Source organism: Austrofundulus limnaeus, unplaced genomic scaffold, assembly GCF_001266775.1.
Source record: "Austrofundulus limnaeus strain Quisiro unplaced genomic scaffold, Austrofundulus_limnaeus-1.0 Scaffold43, whole genome shotgun sequence".
In the NCBI taxonomy this organism is placed as follows: domain Eukaryota; kingdom Metazoa; phylum Chordata; class Actinopteri; order Cyprinodontiformes; family Rivulidae; genus Austrofundulus; species Austrofundulus limnaeus.
In genome coordinates, this window is record NW_013952445.1 from 1,515,376 (window position 1) to 1,537,644 (window position 22,269).

The 22,269-nt window shown below is 38.4% G+C and overlaps 3 protein-coding genes across 3 annotated transcripts; 1 reads left to right on the plus strand and 2 right to left on the minus strand.

Moving 5' to 3' along the window:
- Window positions 1-1,418: 1,418 nt before the first annotated feature.
- On the plus strand, window positions 1,419-14,785 carry aldh18a1 (aldehyde dehydrogenase 18 family, member A1; the record flags this gene model as incomplete). The annotated part of the gene is given in 16 exon segments (XM_014007639.1): window positions 1,419-1,570; window positions 3,415-3,564; window positions 3,792-3,896; window positions 4,020-4,172; window positions 5,499-5,589; window positions 6,386-6,510; window positions 6,786-6,930; window positions 7,038-7,111; window positions 7,308-7,407; window positions 7,737-7,957; window positions 8,666-8,803; window positions 9,222-9,417; window positions 10,715-10,836; window positions 11,089-11,275; window positions 12,990-13,085; window positions 13,494-14,785. Coding segments are annotated over 16 exon segments (2,252 nt in total), but the record flags the coding sequence as incomplete, so codon positions are not given.
- Window positions 14,786-18,868: 4,083 nt separating this feature from the next.
- crygmx (crystallin, gamma MX) lies at window positions 18,869-20,415 on the minus strand. The gene is made up of 3 exons (XM_014007641.1): window positions 20,392-20,415; window positions 19,631-19,873; window positions 18,869-19,477 (listed from the first exon to the last, which is right to left on the minus strand). Exons 1-3 carry the CDS (start codon window positions 20,398-20,400, stop codon window positions 19,202-19,204), a joined length of 528 nt encoding a protein of 175 aa, XP_013863095.1. The 5' UTR covers window positions 20,401-20,415; the 3' UTR covers window positions 18,869-19,201.
- A 397-nt stretch (window positions 20,416-20,812) lies between these two features.
- crygmxl2 (crystallin, gamma MX, like 2) lies at window positions 20,813-22,032 on the minus strand. Its single transcript, XM_014007640.1, has 3 exons — window positions 21,937-22,032; window positions 21,596-21,838; window positions 20,813-21,132 (listed from the first exon to the last, which is right to left on the minus strand). The coding sequence occupies exons 1-3, from the start codon at window positions 21,943-21,945 to the stop codon at window positions 20,857-20,859; spliced, it is 528 nt and encodes a 175-aa protein (XP_013863094.1). The 5' UTR covers window positions 21,946-22,032; the 3' UTR covers window positions 20,813-20,856.
- Between the last annotated feature and the right edge of the window lie 237 nt (window positions 22,033-22,269).

The window sequence follows — 22,269 nt, forward strand, 5'->3', positions numbered from 1 at the left end:
TTTTTATACACAACAAAAAATATACAAAGATCGTTCCTACAAGTGGCCATCGAACTCTATAACTCATCTGTACATTTATATTAATACATCTGCACATTTGATTGTTTTTAGTCTTTATTTAATATTTAATTTCACGTATTTTACCCATGACTCTCACCGAACGTGCAATATACCAAACATCATCTCTCGTTACGTACTGTACACATTTTCTTCATATTTCTATTATTTTTATTATACATTGTTTATGTGCACATAAGTGTGCTTATTTTGTAATCCTGGGTGTTTATAGTTATTTTATTTTAGTGTGCTTATTTCTTTCTTTTCGCACTTCTCTGATCTGAATGGTTGCAGCTGTAATACCTGTAATTTCCCTTGTGGATCAATAAAGTATTCTGATTCTGATTAACAGACCCAGTAGACAAGTCTAATGGCCCTTTTCCACTAGCGCCTCTACAGCAGGGGTTCTCAAGACTTTTGGGTCTGGGGACCCCTTACAAGGGCGAAAAAATTCCAGGAACCCCCCTCATAAAACCCATGCTGTTTAAAAGATAATTTATTGTCATTTCAACCCCTAAATGCCATGGGAATAGATATTTTTCTTAAGTTTTGTTTGATTAGTTCATTGTTCTCCATGCATTTTTAAAAATAAAAACCAAATTAAGTGAATTTTTTGAGGACCCCCCAAGTAGGGTTGGGCAATTTTGGTAACAAAATTAATCACGATCAATTGTGGTATTTAGCTGATAACGATTAATTTGACGATTAATCCCCTGGAGTTCCTGGACAGCCTTATTTTGTAGTCACATGATCAGTTTAGTGGGAAAGATTTGCTCTTTGTAAGAAATTGTTCTAAATTGTGTGAAAATGGCAAATTTCAGGTTATACATCATATTTTAAATTGTGTTGATGGATAAATAAATTACAGAACTTTATTTTTAATGTTCGTCACATTTGAAGTGGAGAAGAGCACCAAGCAGACCAACCGGAGTAATCCCAAGTCAGTCTGCCAGGTGGCATTAATCGTATTAATCATCAAGTGGCAAAAAGTAATCGATTAATGTTTTTTTGACGATTAATTGCACACGATATTATTATGCCCAACCCTACCCCCAAGATACCTCTCGCGGACCCCCGGGGGTCCTGGGACTCCAGTTTGAGAACCTCTGCTCCACAGCACGGTTCACCGTGACTCTCCATGGTTCCAAGGCTGTTCCACTAGCAAGGATTCATAGAACCAGACCCTTTTCCAGATCCTTACAGGGACTTCTCTGAGCTAAGGATAGTGTTTGAAAAGCTTCATTTTATTTTTGATTAACAAAAAATGAACATTGTTGGGGGGGTTACATAGTATTACAAGTTTAAGAGTTGATTGTAATTGTGTTGTGATTTGTAAAATTTAATATTCCTTTTCTTTCCAGCTCCCCAGAGTAAGGCCCACGGCAGCTCCTTCGCACATCGGGGTGAGCTGCAGCGTGCCAAGAGGATTGTGGTTAAGCTTGGTAGTGCTGTGGTCACCCGTGGGGATGAGTGCGGTTTGGCTCTGGGGCGGCTGGCTTCCATTGTGGAGCAGGTGGGACTTGAGCTTACTGAAGTAGTTTTTGATCGGTAATTCTCATCCATAGACTTAAATATATAGATCACTAGACTGAGCCCCGCCCATACCGTCCACTGGTAGCGTCTGTGACAGCATGGAGGAGCAGAAATGGCCTCTAAAAGGGCAACAGCTTACAGCCTCCATAGAAACTAATAGATAAACAACAAGCTGAACTGGATCTGTTTCACAGATTATCAGTCATGTTTTTACAATAAATTAATAATTATGTTAATTTCATTCAACAATCATGTAAAACAGCAGATTTGTACCAGAAAATATATATAATTTATAAATAGCAATGATCTAAACCAGTGGTTCCCAAACTTTTTGTCTTCTGACCCACAAAATATCCATGGCAAAACCTTGTGACCCCAAATATTACTGGTCTGAGTACACAAACGCTGTTAATAACCCTAAAAACACAGGATTTTTGACAATCTAAACAGCTTGTACACAAATATAAATACTTATTTTTACTTATTTTGTGTTTTTGTAATAATTATAGAGAAAACATTACATCAGCAATTATTTTATTACCCTTTAAATTGATTTCTGGAGATTATCCAAGGTGCTTCATGACCCATTATTGGGTCCCAAGCCCAACTTTGGGAACCAAAGTGCAATGGTTCCCAAACTTTTCAGCTTTTGACCCACAAAATAACAGTAGCAGAGACCTGTGCCCCCAACTATTTTTGGATGATAAACATTTGTATCAGGTCAACTAAACATGGGCATAGTTACAATATTTTTATACTACATTTATCATTTTAAATATACTAACCTCACTCCTTTATAACAACTAAGGCAAAAATGTAATTAATTCAGAAAATCTTTTCAGGACCCCACCTTGATGTTTTGGGACCCCACTTTGGGTCCCGACCCCAACTTTGGGAAACACTGATCTGAAACAGACCTGAAGTCAGCCTGTAACTTAGACTTTAGCTGGTTGAAAAATGATGACTTCAGCTAGTAATAAAGTATATTTATTATTTCTTCTTACTGTCATAAAAAATAATAATATTTAAATTTACCAGTCAACAGTTAGAAAATCTTCTCTGGTTATAGGATGAAACTTGTCTCTATTAGCTAACCATCTTCTCAACAAGTCAGGTTCCTCTAACAGAAACCTAAAAATACTTACATTTATAATATTATTTTACACTCTGTAGGTCTAAAAATTAATATTTACTAGTTTGTGTTAAATTCTAGCATGATTTAACAGTGCTACACTCTGTATATAAGCTCCACAAGCTAATATCTGCTAACCAGTTCAATAAATAACAGTGATTACATTGACTTTATAAGATTAATTTAATTTTAAACTGTTACATTATGTTCTGCTCAGATCACATTAAACTAAATAAGATCAAATCTGCTGACTTGTGTTGTAAAATGAGATGTTTTCCTGCTTATCTTCTGTTAATAAATCCATAACACAAACAGCTTTTCTGACATTATTTAAAAAAAATTGGATTAATATTATTATTAATAGTTTTAATGATTTCTACATCGTCAGTCCTTTTTTTCTGCTCTGTTGTCAACATGYACAGTAATGGGAAATCCAGACTCTTGCCCGTTTTGCGTTAGCCGTTAGCTTTGCCAGCCGATCACATGGTCACGTGGTTTCTGCGCACTCCAGCTGTTCTATAGACCCTCCTTGTTCTCATCACTTCTGGTAATCAGTTGAAAATACAAGTTTCACAACATACTTATTGTCTAATAACACACATTTCTGGAGGTGATTTATAGATTAGCTCACAAATATTTAACTGTACTTTTTGTATTCCGTTTTAAATTCAAGTAGTTGTGTTGTTGTCCAGGTGGCAATGCTGCAGAGTCAAGGCAGGGAGATGCTGATCGTCACCAGTGGAGCCGTGGCCTTCGGTAAACAGAGATTAAAACATGAGATCCTGCTGTCCCAGAGCGTCCGACAGGCACTGCATTCTGGAAACACTCAACTCAAAGACATGGTAAGGACCTGCTAAGCTTCAAACATCATTCAGCCGAATGAAATTAGCCCAGTACATTTAACAACAGTGAACAGAATTTTTTGAATCCATGTTAACTCAATACTTTAGTCAAGAGTTTGTTTATAAATACAACACAGTTCACTATAAATGTTTTAACACACTTAAATTTAACCAGGATAGTAAGTTTTGATCTAATGTGTTTTCGACATATATTGTTTGTGTTGCAGTCTGTGCCGGTTCTGGAGGCCCGAGCCTGTGCTGCAGCAGGACAGAGTGGCCTGATGGCCCTGTATGAGGCCATGTTCTCCCAGTACAGCACGTGCACTGCTCAGGTACTTGTACAACTCGCAGGAAAAACGCCCAACTTGGAAAGCCTTCGTTTGCGGTTAGCTTCAACTTTTCCTCCTCTCACTTCCAGTTTTGACTCAGTTCTCTGCTTCCCTCTGTGTTGTCAGGTCCTGGTGACAAATCTGGATTTCCATGATGATGAGAAGAGGCAGAATCTCAACAGCACGCTGCAGGAGCTGCTGCGCATGAACATCGTCCCCATCATCAACACCAACGATGCTGTGGTACCCCCGCCAGAACCCGACAGCGACCTGCAGGGGGTAAATGTGGGTACAGGCAGCATGGGTGCGACGCTGGCAGTGGCAGCAGGGGAGCTGAGAGTCTTGGCGGAGGCTGTTTTTGTACAATGCGTGCGCCATTCATTAACTACAACATTTTCTGTCAGCCGCATACATTCTGAATCGCATCTGCCTCAGTTCTTCAGTTCTGCCTTTATTCATTAAACATGTGCATGCAGAGAGGGGATGGATGGATGCAGAGAGGGGATGGATGGATGCAGAGAGGGGATGGATGGCTGCACCAACATCTTTTTCCTAGATATTTAAAATCACTGCTGGTGATCACTGATATGTCACAAGCTTCACGTTCAGTTTAATTTATTTGCATGTACAAATAATGGCACACAAAAGAAAAAAAGAACAAAAACAAGATGTGTTGGAGAGGTCAAAAGCAGCCCCTCCCCTCCAAGAAAATAAAATAAAAAATAAATWAATTAATTAATTAAGTACAACAAAATGAAAAATATAAGCTTATTAAAACATAAATGCACAAACACTCACACAAACCAATATAAACATAATTGAGAAAAAATACTTTGTTTAAACACTTTTTAAATGTCGAACATGCATCACTTAGAAGACAAGTCAAACTCGAGGCCTGCGGGCTAAATGAGGCCTCCACTGCATTTTATGTGGCCCTAGAGAACTAGAATCAAATTGCCTTTAAAATAAGCGTATGACTCTTTAAAGCTAGAAATGACCCTGAACTACATCTACCATAATGCCGTGTTGATTATTTCACCTGACAAATTACAACATCCAGCCACTAGGTGGCGCTGTACAAGGTTCAAAAGTAGCCGGCAGCCAGCCGTGTAAAATCTACATTTAGCTGCATTTTTGCCAGCTACGTTTGCTGCAGCTTTGTTATACTGTGAATTGGGAACTTCCCACTTGCACGCCCCTCCAGTGGGAATTTCCTGTCAGAAAGTGGGAGAGTTCAGAGTTCAAGATGGCTGCTACTTACCACAGCTCAACAGTGAGTACAACTCTTTTGGTAAAAATGAGTTATGTGAATAATATTTTAAATCATTCCACAGCACAACTCTGTGAATGGGTAGTAAAATGTCACATTGTCCTGTGGAAAAATACTTTTGCAAACTGGAAAAAAAAAAACCTTCTGCAAAGAACATGGAATTACTATATTATAAAAGTCTAATGGTTTTTAAAAATATTAAAATAATTTTAGTAAAGTTCAGCTTTTTCAACTTTTATGTCAAATGAATATTTTGAAAATGTCAATATATTCGTTATGGTCAAGTTTTGTGCAGTTATTTCCTCAAMAAGTTTGGGTTTCATTTTGTTTTTTAGGTGATCAGTATAAAGGACAATGACAGCCTGGCAGCACGCCTGGCTGTAGAGATGAAGGCCAAYCTGCTCATCGCTCTGTCTGATGTGGAAGGTAAAAGCAGAACCACTACAGTAGTTTAGGTTAGATATCAGATATTGGTTGTTACTTTCCCTAGTAGAATGATAGAAAAACCTACAGGAACAATCAAACCTTAGTTTGTATTTCAAGTGACTAATGGGGCAAATTTATTATGGAGGGCAACGTTAACGCTTGGCAGCACATCAGAAATACTGCTGACAGGAGTGTGAAGTTCTGCAAGTGAGATTTCAACACTTTTTGGATCTGCAAACACAGACAGAACCAGCTCATTTCAGTAACAATTAAACAATCAGGACCTGTTCAAATCGTGCCCAAAGCTTCAAACAGCCATACTCCTGTAATCAGGAGTCTGTAATCTACCAACAACACAAGCTTTAGGTCTGTGTAGGTCTTTAGTCTTAGGACACGGACATTCCTACAAGTTTGAGAAAGTCTGTTGGATGAGAAATGGAGTTCTGGAAGTCTAAAGTAGTCTTTCATGAACTTTTAGGCTATCATAGACCCTACTGCCCTGTCCTTGTTGGGTGTTATAAATAAGCGAGTTTCAATTTTAATGCACTTTTTACCAGTTAAACACAAATTTGTTGTTGATTAGGGTTTTTACTTGGTACTTATAGCTCAGTAGTGTGAGTATTTCTCCCTGAAACTTGTTCACTTTTTGCAAAGAAACCAAAAAATAAAAAAATAAAATAAAAAAGGAAAACCTCCTGTAAAGGGTGTTTGTGATGACGTTGCATCAGAGGTTTTTGTTGCCTGATTTAATTATGTTTTTGCAAATACTTGTATGTATGGATTGTTTATTTTATAGGGCTTTACAACAGCCCTCCTGGAACAGACGATGCAAAGCTCGTTGACATCTTCTACCCCGGAGACCAGCAGTCCATCACCTACGGCACAAAGTCCAGAGTTGGGATTGGAGGCATGGAAGCCAAGGTTTGTTTAAGGCTCATTCACTGAGGAAAAATCCATCAGCTGAGCAAACAGAAAAAAAATTATGTTGTATAGTTAAACAGGGAAATGAGGACAGTAAAAGCAAACCTGGACCATTTTCTTTGTCATTTAAGATCAAGTAATGGCTATCATTACATTCCAACTCCCTACTGTTAAAGCAAAATAGTCTTGAAGGTTATAATCTTAAATTTTGGGGAAGTTGAAGATACTTTTTGAGAAAAAATGTTAAGGTATGGTTCAAAATATTTTTGTTTCAGGTCAAGGCAGCTCTTTGGGCCTTGCGGGGTGGCACCTCTGTGGTCATAGCTAATGGCACTAACCCCAAAGTGACAGGTCACGTCATCACTGATATAGTGGAGGGCAAGAAAGTGGGAACCTTTTTTTCTGAAATAAAACCTGCAGGTGTGTATATCCCAAAATCAGCTGCATGTCTTTTCTTTTTTCTCCCTTTACGTTTTGCTGTCTTGTTAAAGCTGTTTTGTTTTGTTTTGTCCCCGACTCTGTTTTAGGCCCATCTGTGGAGGAGCAGGCAGAAATGGCCCGAAACTCTGGAAGAACCCTGGCATCTCTACATCCAGACCAGGTGACACCTCGGATTTAGATCAGGGCATGTCATCTTAGTGTTTTTGAGAGCTGCAGCTTAAATCTTTTTTTTTTTTTTTGTAGGCTCTAAGCATTCATAATTTATGTTATGTGCATCCGTTCTGCTGCAGAGAAACTTTAGCAGACAGATCTGCTTTATGCTGAGTCTGCATGTGTTTGCTTGTCTGTGTTGTCAGAGAAGTGAGATCGTTTGCCACCTAGCAGAGATGTTGACTGAGAGGAAGGAAGAAATTCTGGCTGCAAACAAGATGGACATGGAGGTAGCTGTCAGTGCAGGTAACAGGAACCAACATTTTCCAGGTTTAGAAAAAAACTAAGCAGGCAGAACTCCCCGCTAAGGCAAACTTTCCTGCAAAGTTTTATTTTTTGTACTGCCATATTTAATTTTAAACGSATGTATTTTTAGATATTCAGAAATATTGGTTAATGTCAGTTTAACAAGATACATTGACATGTTTTTATTAGCCCATTGATTTTGTTTTTGGCTACATCATAAACTAATGAGACAAATTTAAAAGGTAATCTTGTACAAGCCTCAGTCTTCAAAACATGACTTTCCTCCTCATTTATGCACTCACTAGATCTAAATGTCCAATTATTTTTAGGTCATTTGCCCTCAGCCATGCTGAAGCGTCTGAGCCTAACGTCAGCCAAACTTAACAGTTTGGCTGTAGGCCTGCGTCAGGTAGCTGTGGCAGCCCAGGACAGCGTCGGTCGAGTTCTGCGAAGGACCAGGGTGGCGCATGGTCTAGAACTAGAGCAGATTACTGTACCCATTGGGGTTTTTCTGGTCATCTTTGAGGCCAGACCCGACTGTTTGCCACAGGTAACATGATGGAAAAATAATCCTTTTAACTTTTCGGAGGGGTTTTATGCAAATTTATTATTATTTTTTAGCTTTATATCACATTATAAAGTCATTCCCTCATCAAAAACATACCTAGAGTGTTGCTTTGACTCGTTCACACATGTTTGAGAAATTCAYGAATCTCCTGTGAAAGCCATGTGGAGCTGGCTAAACACTTGATGGTACAAAGCTCCACCTATTTACACAAAGCTCCTCCCTGGAGTTCAGTCCATAGCTGAGCTCCCGCCCCACAGAGCACCCCTCCACCCAAGTATTGTTGTGAAAACGTGCTGAAGTGGGAGTGTCCGGAGTTGTAGAAGGTTCTTAAAGAGACAGAGGCCATTTCAAGGCAAAGTACATTTGATATTTGCAGCTTTTTCATAACAAAAGGTAACATAGTAACTTGAACGTTATGTTACTGATAAAATAAAGACATTCCTTGAAAGAATGTTTCATCTCCGCTGCAAGYTTAATTAAAATCCATCCATTTGTTCATGAGATGTTTTGTGAACAGACATGCACACTTGCACAAATATGTAAATGAAAACGCTGGTAAAATTAATACAGTTGGCATATTTTTTATTATATGAATTTTTAATTAATGCAATTTTTGTSTAAAAYAAGCATGTTTAACTTTTTACAATACTTCATTTGTCACTCGTTCCATCTTTGCGTTTGTTCATAAAGTTGTCAGCCCTAGCCATTGCCAGTGGGAATGCTCTTCTGTTGAAAGGTGGCAAAGAGGCTGCCAACACCAACAGTGTCCTGCACCGTCTGATTCAGGAAGCCCTCTTTGTGCATGGAGTCCAAGAGGCTGTACAGATGGTAAAATTACTCTCCTATACATCTAATAAAAGCCTATTCAAACTGTAATTACCCATTAGAGAAGAGGTCTTCAACCCTGATCCTTGTGACCCTTTATGTTTTAGTTGTTTCTGTGCTTCAGCACACCTGACTGATATGAATGGGTGACAGCCTTCTGCTAAACTTGGCATTCTGAGTAGGTCTGATTATTTGAATCAGGGGCACTGGAGCAAGGACACAGCGAAAACCTGCAGGACAGTGAGTCACAAGGATCAGGGTTGAAGACTTCTGCATTTGAGGATATTTTAAGCAAAAGGATGAAGTCTATAAAATTGCCTCACATCATTTAAACTGAAATCAATTTTACTGGGCCTGTCTTGTGCGTGTGTATTTCTAAATAAGACATAAAAACACGTTTATTGGATGTACTCCTCTTGAGGTGAGCACCCGTGAGGAGGTGGCGGATCTTTGTCGACTGGACAAGATGATTGACTTGATTATCCCCAGAGGTTCGTCCCAGCTTGTGCGAGACATTCAGCGAGCAGCCAAGGGCATCCCGGTGTTGGGTCACAGTGAGGGGATCTGCCATGTCTACGTCGACGCAGACGCCAGCATCGACAAAGTCCTAAAGATCGGTCAGTAGATAGAGCTTTAAAATTATTGTGCATCATTCCTCTGTAAATGGATCCTTAAGTGAAATTAAACACTCAGTCGTTAAATCTTGTTTTTTTTAATTTGTTTTTCTGAGGAGACAGTCCAAGATGAAGCCCATTCTGTTCAAAACTAAGTTTTAAAACATCCAGGCTTGACAACGAATGCACAGTTAGTGCATTCATAGTTTCACAATGTTCTCCAAGTTCAGCTCATAAGCTGTTTTTGATGTTTCCAAACTTATGACTTAAACTCAGGTGATAGATCCTTCTCAGATTCAGGTCCTTAATTGTGGAATGACCTGTCAGTAAATGCCAGATACTGTCCCTCACCTTGTTTAAAAACACACTATGGCTATGTTCACACTGCAAGCAAATGCAACCTAAATCCCATTTTTTAATGACAGTCTGAACGCAACAAATCCCATTTTATTGAAATCTGACCCAGGCCTTTTCAGTATGTGGCACTAAATCGGATACATATCTGATGTTTTCCAGTGTGACTGCAGTCTGAACGGTCATGCCGCATTCAGGTGAAGAGGGTCTTTTTACTTTTAATTTTCCATGTAGATAGTATGATAGTAACGTCCAGCCTCGGTCGCGGAGCAAATCAGTCCTAAATTTACTCGGTCGATACTTTATTTCCAGCTCATTGCTTCATTCCAAAATTAAAATGCTGCACAGGAGCATCCCAGTCAGATGCAGGTTCAGATATAAACTCCGAACTAAACAATCATGTCAGATAATTATTTAATCGCCTCTGATTGAACAACTTAGATTCGACGTGCTAAAAGTAGCATCCATGCTAACTCTGTAAACAAACAAAGAGCTGAATGAGACACCACGTCTTTTTCTTCACATGCGGGTCACATCAGTGCTGTGTAGGGTTCACACTGGAGTCTGATGGAGGTCGCATTCAAAATATAATGTGAACGTTCACACCAAAAATTCAGATTTAAAAAAAAAAATCAGGATTGATCATTAAGACCTGCAGTGTGAATGTAGCCTATAATTTGTTTGCCTGTAACTGAGTGAGTTGGTTCAAAAACCTCACTGTGTTTTATAGCTCTGATCTCTTTGCTGTCATCCAAAATGTTTTTGTATTTTTAAACTTATGTAACATACTTTATGTCCTTGATGTATCTGTTTTATTGTGCAGAACTTATATTAGCCTTGTGCTGTTTTAAGTGCTTTTTAAATTATAGTGGTATGTTGCACTAGTAAAGACAAATATTGGCAAAATATTAATGATGTACTGAGAGTTTCTGCTTTATCTTTTTAGTCAGAGACTCCAAGTGTGACTACCCAGCTGCATGTAATTCCATGGAAACTCTGCTGATTCACAGGAGCATCCTTAGGACGCCTCTGTTTGACCAGATAATTGATATGCTGCGCAACGAACGGGTAAAAAAAAAGAAAGAAACAAATGCACACACAGTCACATGAAGCATTTCTTATTTTCAGCAAAGAATCTTAGTTATATTTGAGCCAGCCTCAAGTGGTTATTCAAGGAACTGCATCTCTTCTGTTTTTGCTTCATTCTTTCATGAGCAGCTGAAATTCTACTTGATTCTAAGCAAAGATTTAAACTAAGAATTTTACTTTTTATTTACGTAGTCACACCTTAAAAATGCTCCTTTTTTGTGTTGTTGCTAGGTAAAGATTCATGCAGGTCCTCAGTTAATTTCTTACCTGACGTTCAGTCCATCGGAGGTCACATCCCTGCGCACAGAGTACGGTGACCTGCAGTGCTGTCTGGAGGTGGTGGACAGCATGCAGGAAGCTGTGGATCATATACACAAATATGGCAGCTCCCACACAGATGTTATCATCACAGAAAATAGTAAGTGGCTATTTTTTTTACCTCTTGTTTTTGTTGTTACTGTTGTTTTATCCTCAAATTGTCTAACTTACAAAATATATTCTATGATTTGAGACATATTTAAGGCACCATGACTAAAGCAACATCTGTACGCTGTTAATGTTTTAATGCAGGTGGAACACATTATTCAAACTGTCCTCCTGTCTAATGATTTAACACCTTCCATCTCACTCTCTGCCACGGCAGCTAATAATCAGTGACACTTTGTTGTCAGTGTGAGTTCACACCCTCCCTCTGTGACGCCAGTGTGGTGGACAGAGTCGGTTTTAAATGCAGAGCAGATGATTGTCAGTTTAACAGACTTGTCCCTGAAAAATACTGAGTTGTAGCTGTCAAATTACATCTTCTCAACTCATTTTGATAAAAACTGCTCATGAAGTAGGCATAGAGGGTTATGTGACCTGAAGGTTGAGTTGCTAAAAGAGACACTGTTAAAAAAAACATTTTTATATAAGTTATATTTTATGGTAATATCTTGATCTTAACGGAAAATGTGTAATTATATGGTGCTGTATTTGTTTTAAGTAAATCTTGTGCATACTAATGAGGAAATTGTGACTTACTTTAATTTTAATAGATCAAATCAGCAAGTATTGTCAGAATCAGAATGTATTTACTGTCAACGTAACAAGTACAACAAAATGAGGTATTCCTTTATGGTGTCAGGATATAAAGAGGATAATAAAAGAAAGGGGTCAAAAAAGTCTTTAAACTTAAATAAGGGAAGAGTCATACAAAACAGCCCACTTTTTTGCACATTAATAATATGATTACTACACTGATTATTAAACATGGGTTGTTTCTCGTTCCACGTTGGTTTTTTATTATTTTATTTAAATTTTTTTTGTATTTAACACTTATTTTTTGTTTATTATTTACATTTAATTTATTATTAAATATTGTTATTTATAAGTTAACACTTTGTAATTTACACTAATTTGGGACAGAATTTGCTTTTCCTACCCAGAGGATCAGCTCAACACTGGATCAGGACGTATTTAACACTTATTTTTTGTTTATTATTTACATTTAATTTATTATTAAATATTGTTATTTATAAGTTAACATTTTGTAATTTACACTAATTTGGGACAGAATTTGCTTTTCCTACCCAGAGGATCAGCTCAACACTGGATCAGGACATATTATTGCCATCTAGTGGGCACAAAAGGTACCTCTATTAAATTAAACTACATGTCGGGAGTAGAGGCATACAAACCATTTATACACCGGAGGGAGAAAGACACTAAGCTAGTGACAAATGCTCCATCTAAAAGGTTCGATTAAGAAAATAAAAATAATTTAAGTTATAAATCAGACTGGCAGTTAGTTGAGTAAGGAGTAAATGTATTAAAATTAAGAGACAAACAGCCATGAATTCTTACATTGCAGCCATTTTTTAATGTATTTATTTTGTTATGACAACTGTAAGGCTCTCTTTATGCTGTCCACATTGTTCTGAGAGTTTTTTTTCTTCATATAATTTAGGAACTATAAAAAGTTTTTAGCAAAGGTACAGTTCTTATTTAAGTAGATGCAGCTGGGTCTACATTGCAGATACGCTGTTAATTGGATTTATGCATTGAAAATTCTGTCAGTGTAAATGGGTTGTAGTGAACAGAAGAACAATGTTAACGTTAGCAAGTAGCACTGGTAATTATTTGTTCTCTTCCAGAGGAGACAGCTGAGCAGTTCCTGCAGCAGCTGGACAGCGCCTGTGTTTTCTGGAACGCTAGTTCACGATTTGCTGATGGCTATCGGTTTGGACTCGGTTGGTTCCTTCCATGTTTTTATTCCCTCTTTTTTGTCTGAAGTCTTCTGAAGAATCTGCTTATTCTGAACAGAAATTATTTTAATGATTTAAAACTTTCACTATCAGTTTGTCACCGAGACTATATTTTATTTTATTTTTAACTGAATTTATGGCACAGTTTAACATGTGGGATAATACTTGTATTGAAAGAGTGATTTCCAGGGTTGTTAGCTGAAAATTTGAGTGGATTCTGCACATGATTGTGGCTCAAGACTTTTGCACAGCACTGTTTATTATGATATAGGTCCTCTGTGTGAATATTAATGGGAATCACAAACATTTTAGAGCATTTTCAGAATTAAATTAAGATTTAAAAGCACAAATCAATATTTATATTTTGTTCACTGCTGTTCTCTTGATCTACAGGAGCAGAGGTCGGTATCAGCACAGCCCGTATCCATGTCCGGGGCCCAGTAGGCCTCGAGGGGCTGCTCACTACCAAGTGGGTCCTGAGAGGCGACGGGCACACAGCAGCTGATTTCTCTGAGCACGGCGATATGAAGTACGTCCATGAAAACCTGCCAGTGGGTCAAACTTTAGCTGAACAGAGAAACAGCAGCTAGACCAGAGAGTCTGATGGCTTTCAGAAGTTGAGACCACGATGTCACTATTTAAATCTCTTAAACTTTGATTTATTATACCAGCACAATCAGACAGATGTTCCCTGTTGGCTTATTGTCTTGTTAAAGTAGGGTTAGCTTTTTTAGCTGTTCTCAATTAACGTCAGTGGTTCATATCAAAGTGAACTTCATAGATACAAATGTTAAATACTTATTTCAGGTCATTTTGATGATAATTGCCTAAAGCTAATGAAAACACAAAATGCAGTTTCTCAGAAAATCAGAGTATTATAAACGGTCATAAGTTACGATATCTGGTTTAATGACCATGATGCTCGATTGGTCAGAAAACTCACCTGACCTGAACCCACCAGAGAATCTTCAGGGTAGAGTCAGGAGGAAGATGAGACACCAAACCCAACAATGCTGAGCTGGAGGATGCTATTAAAACAACCTGAACTTCTATAACCTTTCAGCCTTATATGGTTATGGTAGAATTATCGATGCAGTGTCAGCAAAAGGAGCCCAGACCAAATATTTATACTATACAGTACATGGACAGTCTTTTCAGCTGACCAACATTTCTTGATTTCAGAATCATTTTTGGTCAACTTATTTGACAGTTTAATTATCTGTGAGCCCAAATCATCCAAATTAACAGGAAAAAAAACATCTGAATTCATCACTTTGTAAAACTAAGCTAAATATTTAGTTTTTTAAAAATATTCAAATTTTCTGAGAGGCACCTGTACTTTTACAACAATGAATGAATAAGAAAAAAATCTACCTTTTAATGTTAAACTAAAAACACATCTATCAAAAAAGTAAACTATTTTGATGAATCATGACCTAATTTTGGAAATGAATTTTAATTCCAATGAATGTCTTTATTTTGGGAAAAATATTCCACAACTGGCAGTATTTTGCTTATGAGCATGTTTTAAATTTCATTTGCAACATGTATATTTATTTTTGCAGTCTTCACAGACTCCAAACAAGAACTCTTTATAAATAATAATTAAACTCTGACACTCGAATACTACTTGAATGATTGAAAATGATGAAAATTATTTAATAAATACACATTCAAAAAACAAATGTTTGCAATTTCTTAAGCGAAAACCTGAGATTCGATTAAGAATGCTGTGTTGCAACGTTAAAAACTGTACAAAAAATGTGATTATTGTGTAGTAATTTTAAGGTAAATGCACGTTTTTTTTTGCATCCTTTATTTTTATTTAACGTGTTTAGTTATAGTTACAAGACATGCTCGTTTTTCCGCACATTTTTGCCCTCCTGCTCGTTCCTCGTAGCGCCTCCAACCTCTGTCAGAGTGGGAATAGTAATTGACAAGCCTTCTCTTTAAAGCTCGAGGGGTGAATGAGGAGCCTTTTAAAACGAAGCTCTGTAACACTCCAGCTTTCTGCGCTGCTTTTAGATGTCTTGAGATGCAACATTTAAGGTTTGGGTTATTTAATGGCAGTAATGTAGAATAAAAAAAAAAAAGAAAAAGTTGAGAAAGAATATTTGGATTCTTTTTTCTTTCCTCTCTTTGATTTCCCTTTTTCTCGCTGTTGAATTGTTGAGGATTTTTAACATGTATGCTCATCTCTGTCCTGGCTCTAGTCTTTCTACTTTCACACACAGAAAAACACAAATTAATGTGGGGTGTGGGGAGAGAAGAAGTCATACTGATCTAAAAAACAGATGTCTAAAAGGGGCCTTTTTAAAGTTGCCCATAGGGAAATTTGCGTTGCTGGAAGTGGGGCAGAGAAGATGGAAGACAATACTATAGAGGTTTAATTATCCAGCCATCAGAACTGAAGAGAGATGAGGAGAACTGGGACTAATAATGGAATCACAGACTTCTGTTCTGGGTTTTTCTTTCTCTTTCTTTCAAAATTTCTCTCTTTTCTATCATCTAAAGAATTCATTTTCCAAAACGCACTACTTACCCTTCAATCAGCTTCCCATCACAAGTCCAAAGACTTCCAAGATGAAGAAGGAAAGAAAACTTGGATCTCACTCTTTTGTCCTTGTTTTTTTTTTAATCTGTGAAACGATTGAAAATATCATCTAAATGACTTGAAGAAGAGAAGGAACAATCCAGGGACAATGAGTATTGTCTCTTTGTTGCATGCTGTTTTTTATAGAATATATCAGGTTGTGCTTCAGATTTTTCTACAGCTGCTGTAGACGTGGTCGTGTGTACACCTGGTTGTGCTTTGTTGTACAATGAAAGACTTCCTTGGGATATTCCTGAATTTCATTTTTAATATCAGCTTTATGACTCGAAAAACATCTGGTTTGAGGGCAAGTGTAAAAAACAGGTGTTTTTATGAAATAAAACTAATTATTTCAAACTTAAAACTTTATTTTAGTTTTGTTTGTCATTTAAACCCAGCTTTTGTAAAAAAAATTTGATATTTGCCTTTATTGTTTTGCAGTGATAAACTTTAAAAAAGGCTTCTTAAATGTGAAAATGCCTTATTTTTATTTTATATAATACACCACCACTTCTTATAGCCTTAAAATAATTTCCAGTTCCAAGGCCAGACTCTCATCTCTCACCATCTGCGCCCCCAGAACCCAGCACATCCGTTCCCCTGCTGCACCCTGTTGATGTTGTGTTGTCCACTGGGCATTGTTGTCCACAGCAAATCACTGAACTTGTGCAGCAAAGCCGACAATCCTTTAATTGAACATTACTCAAGGCCAAAACTCATGTAACTTGTTCTGCTTGATCTTAAGATTCTCGAACGCTCTCCCTGCTGGGCTTCAAATTTTTTTAAATCAATAATTAATGGTCAAAGTTATTTATTCATGCGTATCTTCTCCAATTATGCGGCGTCTAATTAACAATTTCAATAATTGATATTTATTTCTGAAAGGGCTCGTGTCTTGGTCTGATGAAAAATGCATGAGCAGGGATGTGGACTGGGTTTTTGTGTTTTTTGTTCTGAGAGAGCTTGGTGCTTGGGGCTAATATCAGGCCACTTTGACTCCAGCTCTTTGAGTTGGCACTGGTCCTGTGATGTTGATCTAATATGGGCATCTTTCATGGACCCAAAGCGCTTACTCTGTACCATGTGATCTCATAAAGACTCCAACATATCTGTTCTCAGATACTGGTTTTTTTATGGTGTTTGGCTTTAATAAGCTTCTGTTTCCTTGATAAGTTTCTTTGTAGATTGACGAGATCATATAAAACTCAGTCATTTAGCCTTTTTGTCTTTGAAAAACACTGAAAGTTCAGTCACCATATTAAAATGTTTAGTAGTTTTTTTTTTCAAGAAAGATTCTGTGATTAGGAAACAATATCTTACCTGTTGTAGACAGCTCTTTGACTGACCTCAGTTTGGAGAAATAGGTTGAATCTGACAGATTGAGTTTATTGTCTATAAAGGGCCCAGAGATTAAAGCAGATTACTGCCATCTAAAAACTTCAGTCTTAAAGATTTTATAGCAGTTCATGCAAAAGCTTGTATTTTTTTGACTTTGAACAAGTGTCAGTTATGCATTAAGTGGTTATTTAGTTATTTGCAAGTGCAAACAGCTATCTGTAGTGCTGCTTGTGAAACATGCAAGAACATCATAATTCTGCATTTCAGTTTTGCAATATCATGTAATCTTTACTGTGCACCATATTTGTGTATAATATGAGAAAATCAACCCCAAAAATCATTCATAAAGTGTGTGTGTGTGTGTGTGTGTGTGTGTGTAGGTGATAGGGTTGGGGTAGAAGTATAGAAGTATACATGGGAGTACATTTTACTAACTTTTTAAATGTACAACCACAATAGGTTTCAATATTTCCTTGTATATTACTGAAATATTCCCTGTCTTTCCCGTCGTAAGTCACACATAGCAAGGCTTATAAACCCTATGGTTTACTCACCAGGGTCAGAGGAGAAAAAAAAGTGTTTTCTTTTGCTTGTTAACCGTGGCAATGTAAAAAGACTTGGACTTTAGTTGTTTGGGCTGATAAATCCATCTTTCCAATTAACAACCGGCTTCTGCTCTCGTCTGGGAGTGGATTGTTTTTTGTTTTTAGTGACACACCAAACCAGAAACTTCTGCTGCGCCTCCTCTGCAGCTCTGCAGGAAAACACGTGTGTCTCCCTTTATCGGCACCAGAGGGCGCACCGCAAGGCTAAAAACTCATTACGTCAGAAATGAGTGCTCATAACAGGATGATTAGACTTTTCATGCTTTTTAAGCTAAAAAATGATGATCATATACTCGATCATATTATACATGAATAAATATGGTAATAATTAGTATGGAAGGCAAATTTATTAGCATATAAAAATGTATCAAAATGTGTTGTCGTGAACCATCATACAACTTTTGGTTTTTGAGGTTTAGATTGTCAGTAATTCATTTTAGTGTTGAGCTAAGTTTGCATGCACAAAATTCTTTGATTGAAATGTGTTTGGAAGGAATAATCCAAATGTATTGGTTATAAGGGCACAAAATGAATTTACATGTGTTTACATGCACCAGGCTTTTATTCAGAATAGAAGCACTGACGTATGCAGGGTTGTGAACGTTCCCTAAAACAAACAGAAGAAGTTCTACTTCTGTGATGAACATAAACAAAAGTGTCTTCTGAGCACCCAGAATGGACCCTCACCAGGTTTTAATAACCTTGGAGACTTTATTGCACTCCATGTTCCTACACTTTCAACCATCAAGGTGTTTGATAATTTTGAGCTCTTTCAAAGTTTCTAATAAAAATGTTGTATCGCTAAACGACCAATTTAACTTCCCGGACMTATTAGSATCTAGTCAGCTGGATRYGTCAGGTTGACATAGGGCTCACAGTCAGGTCAGTTTTCCACAACCAGAATAAATCTCGACATGAAACCACATAAATCACCCCTCTCCTTTGGATTACAAACTCATTCCGATTGAGCTAAATCAGATTAGAATTTCCGACTGGTACATTTACATGATGCATTTTTAATCTGATTGGCTGTTTATTTCGATTATGTCCGTGTTAACATAGCTTTGGTCTTATTCAGCTTAACTGTTTTAAATTTTATCAAAGTTATTATGTTTTCTAACTATTAAGTCATCTGCAGCAGGTAAGATGTTAATTGTGCATATCTTTCTACAGAACCATGATGAAACATATGCTCCTTTGTTACAGCTGCTAGTCAACAATAAATCACCCTCTTTACAAGACTTTTATCAAGTTTTAATTTATTGTGATTCCAGTATAACCTGCAAGGAAAAACTATTTTATTTTGGAACAATCAAAGCATTAAAATTTTAGCTCTGACATTTGTTTGAGCTCTGAGTTAGAGAATAACTTAAAAGCAAAGCAACCAAACAAGGCCCCAAATCCAACATCGAACCGAGAGAAGCCTCTGTCGTTAAAAGTGTGTGGTTGCAGGTTTGGACACCTCAGCTTGGAGGCACTCAGACAGAACTGGCATCAGGGAAACAATTGAGAGGAGGTTTAAAACTGTGGGGTCAAGAAGGGCTTAAAAAACAAAAAGCCATGAATCACTTGTTCTCTGTGACACGCCTCAGAGATCCAATGGTGGGGCTGGTGCTTCCCCACTCATTGTGCCGTCTGTATTCTCCGGGTGGCAAGAAGTACTGGCGCCCCCTGTAGTTGGGGTGTTCATGCAGCATCCAGTAGCCCTCCATGACATTGACAGAGGAGATGTCACGGGTGTGGAAACGCTCATGCAGGTCCGGGCAATCTTCATTTAGCTCCAGATTCTGGCCCGCAAAGTCAGATCGCTCGAAAATCTTCATCCTGTAGCTTCCATTGTACTATGAAAAAAATGAGAGGATAAAATATTTTTGAAAACTTTTATGTAAAACAGAAGAGTTTGAATAAAAAGAGGCTAAACGTAGTGCAAAATGAGCCTAAGCTTTTACCAGAAAACACACTCAAACAGGATACAGCGAGATTTAAAAACTCACAGGTGGCACCATACGGCAGGAGCGGATACAGTCATTGAAGCCAGCCCAGTGCTGGTAGTCGGGGTACTCTCCCTTGTGCAGCATGTACTGGTAGCCAGCATAATTGGACTTCTCATAGGCTACCCAGCAACCACTCTCAACTCTTATGGAGTTGCAGCGACTGAAGAAGTTTTGCATCTCGGGGCAGTCGCTGCTGCACTCATGGTGACGACCCTGGAAGTTCCTGTCTTCATAGAAAATAATCTGCATATGACAGATGGTCGGACATCACAGGATTGCCACGGAGCTATTTCAAACTCATGATGCTTATAGTCGCTTCACATCACGCAACTAAACAGAAATTTTTACAACTTTGAATAGGCTTTAAAGAACCAGCTCTTTATTTTAATCAAATTTAGAAGTTTTGAAAAGACCAGCAAGTGTATAAAATAATATTTATAATAGAAAAAACTGTTTAAGACTTTATTAATTACTGGTTATTGACTATTTAATAATCTTTTATAAGAGTACTCTTAAAGTAAAGTGCTACCCAAATTTGTTTCTACTTTTATTTTACATGTTCATTTCTATTTATTAAAACTTAAATTTGCATAAATGTATTATATCCATGCAAATGCGATAACTACCGACCCATATCTTTTTTAGTCAGCTATCCGAGTAGACCTTTTGTGTAATCAGAACCACTCAAGTTATTGATTCATCATGTAAATCTGCTTTATCATACACCAAATATCTGTATAGATAATAAAACTCAAGCTTACCTTCCCCATTGTACCTGTGTTAAGTTCGGACCAGACCACATGCAGGCCCGTGCCAGGCCTCTTTATAGATCCTGCTGGGATCAGGGCTTTGTGAAGACAAAACAAAGCTTTGTCGTGTCAGCAGAGTGCACTCTATAGAGGGCGAAACACTATAGGGCTGGTGAGCTGCAGCGGCCGCTTTGTCTCCGTCAAAGCTCAGTGTCTGTGGAAAACACTGCACAACTGCACTTTCTCAGAGGCCTTCAATAAGAGTTGCAACATCTGCCTTAATTGGCATAAATGCCAGGAACTCGCAGGCCGACTATGAAGACACGAGACAGCTGGTTTTTGTTTTGTTTAGCTTTTTTAAAGACGTAAACATGTCAATGTACCTCTGCATATTTCATGGAATAACTTCCAAAGAAGCACACAACACACAATGTTTTTAAAGTGACATGTTTAATGTTCATTTGAGGTGTGATGAGTTTACATGGAAGTCCTCATCCTCCTGAAAGAGCCCACCATAGGGCTGTGGCAGCCCCAGTCTCCGTAAGCCCGATACTCTCCGGGGCGCAGGAAATACTGGCGCCCCCTGTAGTTGGGGTGCTCGTAGAAAATCCAGTAGCCCTCCAGGATGTTGCAGGAGTAAATGTCACGGTAATGGAAACGATCGTACACGTTGGGGCAGTCGTCCGTGAATTCCATCATGTGTCCCATCATGTTGGGCCTGTTGTACACCCTCATCCTGTAGGAGCCCCTGTACTGCAGGTGGAAGAAATCACAACGTGATTATTATGCTGTTTCAGTAGGTGGGAGCCCTGGAGACGACTTTTGCCAGAGCTTTCTTTACTGAGCTGATTTAACTCGCGCCGCTTGGCATCTTTTACTAACTACCAATGAGAATGAGCAAGAACTCTTTAGCAGGATGACACAGATTTTTTTTAACTGCCAAAAACACTCAGAGTGACAAACAGAATTAGAGTAAAGGCACCAAATCTTTTGGGGGGAAAAGGGGGGCATGTCATAATCAATTTAACAAACGACTGGGTCTCCTTCTGGGCCTTGAAGCCGAGACTTTTATGATGTGACCTGTGTGAGTATCTGCAAGCAAAAACCTAATGATTGACATCTATTTCTAAAGCAGCGTTTGATGTGGAAGGTGAATAGAGGTAAGGGGTGGTGGTGGGGGGGCTACCAGTCCTTTCTGTCAATTTGATTGACTTACAGGAGGGAACATTTGGCACGAGCGGATGCAGTTGTTGAAGCCCATCCAGTGGTGGAAGTCGGGGTACTCGCCGGGGCCAAGGATGTACTGATAGCCCATGTAGTGAGGCTTCTCGTAGGCCACCCAGTGACCGCCGCTGACACGGATGGAGTTGCAGCAGTTGAAGTGCCTGAAGGTGTCCATGCAGTCACTGCTGCACTCCCAGTGGCGGCCCTGGAAGTTGGAGCCCTCATAGAAGATGATCTTAAAAAAAAGAGGGGGAAGAGAGGAGCTGGGTTTTATTTAAAGAAATTATGTTATACGTAAAATTCAAAGTGTTACACATATGAGTTAGCTCGTACCTTTCCCATGGTTGCAGGCCTGTGGATGTTTGCGCACCGTAGCCGCAGACACACTTGCAGGTGCTTTTATACTCTCCTGCTGGTGATGAGGCCTCTCGCACGTCAGGGACCACTACTCTTTACCTTTTCATATGCCGTCCACTGTTTCCTTTGTCTTCTGGCTCATGGTTAACTCATCTCCTCTCTGCTAGAGTTTACCTATAGAATTGGCACACCCCCACCAAAAAAAAAAATGAACAGCACACAACTGCTTTTCTGTGTTTGCATGACCCTTGTTCCATGACCTTGTGATTCTGGCTTTTGAAATGTCACACAAAGGCCCTTTTGGGTATG